This window comes from Heterodontus francisci, chromosome 32 (assembly GCF_036365525.1).
Source record: "Heterodontus francisci isolate sHetFra1 chromosome 32, sHetFra1.hap1, whole genome shotgun sequence".
NCBI classification, from domain to species: Eukaryota; Metazoa; Chordata; class Chondrichthyes; order Heterodontiformes; family Heterodontidae; genus Heterodontus; species Heterodontus francisci.
The window spans coordinates 22804631-22811913 of NC_090402.1; the positions used below are offsets into that span (position 1 = coordinate 22804631).

The 7283-nt window shown below is 40.0% G+C and overlaps 1 protein-coding gene across 10 annotated transcripts in view; it reads left to right on the forward strand.

Moving 5' to 3' along the window:
* Positions 1 to 6914, forward strand: part of mapkap1 (MAPK associated protein 1) — a 305427-nt gene extending 298513 nt beyond the window's left edge. For all 10 annotated transcript variants that reach the window (XM_068012486.1, XM_068012482.1, XM_068012484.1 and 7 more), the window contains one exon: positions 4462 to 6914. In XM_068012486.1, the coding sequence (XP_067868587.1) occupies positions 4462 to 4584 (123 nt within the window). In that variant the 3' untranslated portion in view covers positions 4585 to 6914. The remainder of the gene's footprint in view (positions 1 to 4461) is intronic.
* Positions 6915 to 7283: the final 369 nt, after the last annotated feature.

Genomic DNA, 7283 nt, shown 5'->3' on the forward strand with positions numbered 1-7283 from the left:
GGGAGGCCAGGCTAGAGGTTCTGGATGCACATAACGCATATCCAATGATGCTTTTGCACCTGAGGATACAGGCAAAGGTGCTCCTATCTGAATGAGCCTGAGGAGTTGCTGCAGCAGTCTGACAGAGATGCAAAGGACAACCTTTTCCTGGCTTCAGGGCACATTCATGTCACACTGATGTAGGAGATTCTCCTAGACTGTGTAAAATTTCATCATCCCCCTCCCTTCCATTCCCATTACATGGCCTCGTGTATAGAATTTTCCCATATATATCAACTCATACTGTTCCAAATCATCAAGAATATTTTAAAACCTTGCCAAGAACAATCTCTGCATGCACAACTTGAGTAAACATAATTTTAATCAAAAGATATAGTGCAATATGCCTAGTTGCTTCTTACCATTGTGCTTCCCTTTAGTGCCAGTGTGTGAATGCTTCATCCTAATCTGGTACTTATTAGGTGCTGCCTGTGGCAGGAGTGCATGAGGTGGCTGGCTGCTGTGTCAATGTGAGCTACTGGGCTGACGGAGCCTTTATATTACAGCAGCTAAATCATGAGATGGACCTGCTACACTGACAGGCTGGCCGTGAATCCTTTCTGCCACGTGCAAGTATCTGAGGGGTGACATCAGTGAAACCTGGTGAGAGACTTGTCTGTATCCCAGAGCACTTCACTTTGAGACTGGAAGGGACAGGCCTCTGCAGTGTAATCACCCTACCTCTAGAGTAGCAATTTGAGCATCCATGCAGGAAGTAAGCATTGCCTTTATACTGCTACTATGGGAGCTTCCACTGCATATCTGCCAGGAGCTGCCTCATGCTCCAGTACAAGTTAGAGCTGTCAGACTACCACAGATCTGGATAGTAGACTCTTTCACATCACCTGGCATCTACTGCACAGTGTCAGAGACCATCCCAGTACTTCCATTTGCATTTTGATGCTCTGCAACCTTCCTTTTAGAAGTAGGATTAGTGAGATTTGGCACTTCAGGCATGGGTGATGTCTCTAAGCCCCTGGTTAGCATTGTCTTTCACTTCATCTTCTACCTCCAACCTCTCCTATCCACGTGCTTCATGTTTCACTTTGTGTACCTCCTTTTCGTGCTGTTTATTGTCTTGAGGGCTTCTGCGTGTGAGGAAGAGAGTGATAGTGTGTGACAAAGTGCTGCTGGAACTGGAAGCAGTGAGTGTGGGTTTTCATCTTCCTCCTCTGCTACTTTCTCTTCAAATACATCTAGAGGAGCAGGGAAAGAAATTTTTGTATTTATATAGTGCCTTTCTGAACCTCGGGGCATCTCAAAGCATTTTATAGCAAATTAGTACTTTTGAAGAGTAGTTATTATTGTAAAGTAGGAAATCAGCCAATTTGTGCACAGCAAGGTTCCACAAACAGCAGTGTGCTAATAACCAGATAATCTCTCCTTAGTGATGTTGATTAAGGAGTAAATATTGGTTAGGATACCAGAAAGAACTCCTCTGCTGCTTTTGAAATAGTCTTGAAATAGTGCCATGGGATCTTTTACATCCCAGAGGGAGCAGACAGAACCTCAGTTTAATATCTGATCTCAAAAAAAGCACCTCACAGTGCTGCACGCCCTCAGTACTGCACTGGAGTGTCAGCGTAGATTTTGTGCTCAAGGCTGGACTCGGTCTTGAACCACAACCATCTGACTCAGAGGCAAGTGTGCTACCGCTGAGGAGGGTTAGAGTTGGCTTCTGAGGAGCAGAGTTTACATCACATCCAGTAATCTGGGATTTCATGATCTAGTTTGTTGACCAGTATTACATGATGAGAAGGAAGAGCAGCTGAATATCATGAATTTGCAGCTGGCACTTGCTCAGTTGCTGAATTGCTATCTGGCCTCCCTCCAATCTGAAAGAATCCTTCTTGCCAAGGGTGAGAAAGGATAGCTTTGCAGGTCTACCACCTTTTGGCAATCGCTCTTGACTGTTATGAGCTTTCTGCTCCTGCAAAAAGAATAAAAACGTTGAGAATCTCCTTTGTTTGCCTTGAAATACAATAAAACACAGAAGTCAGTAAGCAGATCGCAATGGGGGTGATGACTGATGCATGCTAAAAGTTATTTAATACCATGTGAGCTTTTAGTGGGGAGACTGCATGTAAGACTGTGAATGCAGGGAGATTTCCAGGTTGAAACTGGAGGTGGCCTCCAGGGGATTAATTGTAAGCAATTCACTTCTAACAACTTGAGGGGAGTTTGCTGTAAGTGTCTGTTGTGCAGTATAATGCTGTCTTGGTAAGTGTAGTTGGCTCCTCTTACCTTAGCAGACTCAGTAAGATCATTAATTCTGTGTGGTACTTACTAGCCATGCATGAGCTCATAGCATTGGTTGTCAATGCCCTCGCTGCCTCTTACTGTCATACTTCTCTTTCAAGACTGGCATGCTTGGGTCCAAACAGGGCATCCATCTACTATCTAACTTCTGAGGGAAGATCTTCAGTTGCATCTTCAGAGGATATGGGGGCTTGGTCTCCTCCAGCAGACCTCACAAACCTCCAAAGACATTGCTTGCTTGCGAGCCAATTTCTCCTGTTGCTGTTCAAGATTTTCTCTTGTACTGTCTCATTTTAAGCTGCTGCAGTCCTTCAAATCCTGCAGCACTACACAGGTTCCTGGCCTTTCCTTCCTGTATGATATGTTGCCAATCAAAGGTGGGAATACCATCAGGAACTTGCCTAAATTAAAATTAGGCTGACCCCAAAAACCATGGCAGACAAATGGAATTGAAATGGCACTCTGCAGAAAATCTGGGCATGTCTCTCTGTATATGCAGTGTTCTTGGGTGGCTGGTTAGTGCAATTACTTGCATGTAACTGTGAAATGTCATAATGCCTGACAGTCTGAATATAGCCCCTTTAATTTTTCTTTTGCTTTTATCTATCACTGTTTTGCTTTCATACTTATTGATTTGCCTAGAATCTGACAATCCTTGTGTGTGCTATATCAGGGACTTGTCCAATTTACTCAGACATTAGCAAGCTAACCATCTCAATCACTCTCTAGCTAGTCCAGACTAAGGTTTTATTAGCCATGAAATAAATATTCAAAATCAGTTGAAGGTATCAGCTTTAAAATTTAACGACTATGAAGACCCAGCAGTTCATAAAACTGTTCAGGTTTTAAGCTGCCAAATCTTTTCAGTGAACCAACTGATGCTAAGCCAAAGGGCTTTTTGCATTTTGATTTTTACATTAACCTTCCATTAAAAATTATCACGGCTATCATCACAAAGTATCGTAGCCAATAAATTAGCATTTTATGAGACATGTAAAACAAGTATTTACGATTTGCTAATGTGGCTGTCTTTCATGCTGAACTGGCTTCTGTGTCAATTTTATTTGGTGCTGGTCACCTTTTTAGGTTTGTTCATGGATTAGACTAGAGGCTTTTATATATTCACCACCAAACCAAAGGTGTTGGCATTGTGTTTCTCAAGAGAAGCTGCTCAAATAAAGTGGGTAACATTTTTAATTCAAAAATAAAATTGAAAAGAGAAATCATTTCCACCATGGTTTTTTAGTTTTAATTCAAAGGTAAAACTGACTTCTAAAGCCGGACTGGTGTCTAAATGTTCGTTAGAGGCACCTTACGCAGGGTTAATGGAATCTTTATTTTACAAAAAAATCTGAAATTTAATTATAGCTCTTTCTGTATTTTGCAAATCAAAACCTGGTGTAAAAAGAGCATTGTCAGTGAAATTTAAGTAGTTATTCAGAGTTCACTGGCTCTGCTAAAAATGTATAAAAATGTAACACTGCAAGTTCTGCCAAGTGTGTTGAAATTTCATTGATATAGGTATCTTTTTTTCATGTGCATAATATCTACCAAAAGAACTTCTGGTTTAACCCTGCTCCATCACAAGCTTATATTCAGGCTCAAATAAATTAGACAACTGTCACCAGTAACGTTCAGTGATTGAACTAGATTTCAAAGTGCTGCATTTCAGTGAAAATGTTAACAAAATTACTAAATTATCCATCAAATGCTGCAATGGAAATGCAGCCTTATAGTAACCAAATTATTAAGTGTTTATTAAGAGAGGTTTCCAGAACACAGTGAGGTGGTAAATTGTGTGTACTATCAGGGCTGTCACTGATGGTAATTTATTGAAGTCTGGTAGTTGACCCATTGTGTGAACGAATAGTCGATTATTAAGCACAGAAGAGCTTTCAGCCTCTGCCTGAGCAAATGTTTGACCTTAGAAAAAAAATCAGATGCTCCTAATATTATTGAAATCGATCTGGTGCTGCTGAGCCAATATCCGACTGTGTATTCCCTGTGATTGTTCTGCAGCCTCTTGAGAATTTGTTAAAATATCTTTAATAAATTTATGTATTTCAAAGTATTGGTGAATGTTTGTGTGTCACTGAAATTATTTTGGTCTGTTATCCCTCAAATATGCTAAAATAATTGAATGTGGGATTTTTCTGCTTTTAGATTAACTATATTTTGGAATCCAGAGCAAGTTCAGCACGAGCAGACTACCAAGCTCAAAAACAAAGAAAACTTAGCAGAAGAACAAGTTTCAGCTTTCAGAAGGACAAAAAATCAGGACAGTAGCGTCAGCCTCAACATGAGCTGTCCAGCCAATTCCGCTGAGGAAGGTTCCCGCGGTCTCACAGATGGGAGATGGAACCATGAAGTTGTACCTGTCCAGGCTGCCAAGAGCAGAACAGAGCAAAGAAAACTGATTAAAATTTTGAGACATTTAGATCTCTTGTTATTCACGTGTTCAAAGGGCCCTAAACATCCTGTTTGGGATGCAGGCTTACCTCCAAGGTTCTTCCTCTTGACAAGCAGCCATATCAGAGAGAAAAATAAGTGGCTAGGTTTGGTTCCCTATGCTTTGATTCATAGGGAGGGTCCACATATATAATCACCTAAGGAATATGGATACAATGAATTGCACTGTCTGACAAGTAACTTTACACAAGTGTCGTAGCTTGTCACATGATCAAAGATGAAAGTTAATCATGTGGGACAAAACCCTAAAATTTCCTTTTTTGATTCTTTTAAAAACAATTACTGGACAAATAGTTTAACAATTTTTTCTTAACAGCTGAATAATACATTTTTTATGGCCTGTGAAGGAAATAAACATTAGTTTTTACTGTGACCTGTAAATGTTCCTGCATTGTACCTGCTAACTGTAATATAATGACAAAGCACTGTGTAAGAAATAGCTGGTATTATTTCACACTGTCATTTGAAGACAGTATGGGAATGTATAATATGTTTAAAACATTTTTCTTTCTGGCAAAATGTATAAAAAAAAAACTGCAGTTTCCAAAAAAATCTACAATATTTTTAGTTGGAATATTCTTTATCAACCAATTTTTAGATGGCTTCAACTTATCAACATTCATATCAACACACCACATTTAAGCCATAAATTTAAAAGAAGCCCCTATTTAAGGGATCTTCCAGGAACTGCTGCTGATTCAGAGTTTTGAATCTTTTCACTTCTGGTGATCTGGATTCACATTCACATTATAAAAAGATGATTTCCACGTCAGCCATTTCACTCGTACAAATGTGGTTCTCAGCTGAGTTTAATAAATTCAACCACTTTTCACATCTCTGCAGTATTTCATCATCTTTTTCTTCTTTGGCCTCCTTATCTCGAGAGACAATGGGTAAGCGCCTGGAGGTGGTCAGTGGTGTGTGGAGCAGCGCCTGGAGTGGCTATAAAGGCCAATTCTAGAGTGTTGTTCCACAGGTGCTGCAGAAAAATTTGATTGTCGGGGCTGTTACACAGTTCGCTCTTCCCTTGCGCCTCTGTCTTTTTTCCTGCCAACTGCTAAGTCTCTTCGACTCTCGCCACACTTTAGTATTTCATGACTTTCCTTAAATAAAATGAAGTTAACTCAAGGGTCAAAGGTCTCAAATGAAATGTGCGAATTGCCCTTGGAGTGCCTCACTGACATCAAGGCCTGGATGAGCAGAAATTTCCTTCAAGTCAATATTGGGAAGACTGATGCCATCCTGCTTAGCTCCTGCCTAAATCTCCACATCTTAGTACTCAATTTCTCCTTCCCTCTTCCAGTCTCTTCATACTTAAACCTGATGGTGCACAACCTTGTTCAACTCTATTTCAAATTCCACATCCCTGCCACCAACATAACTGCCTATTTCTGCCTCCACTGCTGTTGAAATGCTTATCCAGGCCTTTTGTCACTTCAGAATCAAGTGTTCGCTTACTCACCTTGCTGACCTCCCAAGTTCTTCCCTTCACAAATTGCAACTCAAAAATTCTGCTGCACCTATTTTTTCCAAGACATAGTCATATTTCTATTTAACTCCTGTGCTCACCAGCCTCTACTGGATCCCTATGTACTTAATCAGCAACTTCAAAATCTTTGTCTTTATCATAAGCTCCGTTTATACCCTGACCTCTTCCTCTTTTTGTGCACTCATTCAGCCCTATGTTTCTCTGTATGCCTTCTGCTCATCTGTTTCTGACCTCCTTTGCCTTCACTTTTTAACTCCTGTTTGGTCTCTGCCCTTCATAAAAACTTATCTTGTTGATTTTGGTTTTAGTCACCACTGCTAATCTTTCCTTTTGGATTCCAGTTATTTAAGTGGAGCACTTCAAGATATTTTCTTATAAGTGTTGCTGTTGAGAGCATTAGGTCACAATATGCACATCCTCAAAGAGTGTGTCACTATTCAGCCAGGTTTTGAAAGACCTGGAGTAGAGAATAAATGTGAATTGATGCAGAAAAATGTGTTTCTCTAAAGATAATGTTAAATGTTGAAGTTTAAGTTCCATTTAAGAACCAACCACAGTTGATAAATTGACATTGCATTGTCTCCACCATGCCTAAGTTAGAAGAATATGTGACTTACTAAATTTAAAATTATAGAATAAAACAAAATGAGAGTTCTTTCCTGCTTCTGGTGACAGAGCTTGTTGAAACACCAATTTTTTGGGTCAAAATGGTGATGTGTGGACGAGCATCAGCTTTTTTCTCCGTATAATAAATTGTTTTTATATTCATTCTCAGGTTGTGGGCATCGTTGTCAACCCTCAGAAGGTGGTAAAGCCTTGCACCACCTTCTTGAACCACTTTTAGCAGTGCAACTAAGTGGCTAGCTCGGTTGCGGTGTGAGACTACGGTCACAAATAGGCCAGACCCGGTAAGGTCCTTAAAAGACATTAGTGAACTAGTTGGGTTTTTATAACAATCCAACAGCTTCATGTTCACTTTAATTTCCAGATTTTAAAACCAATTCAAATTGTAAAAGTGCCATTGTGG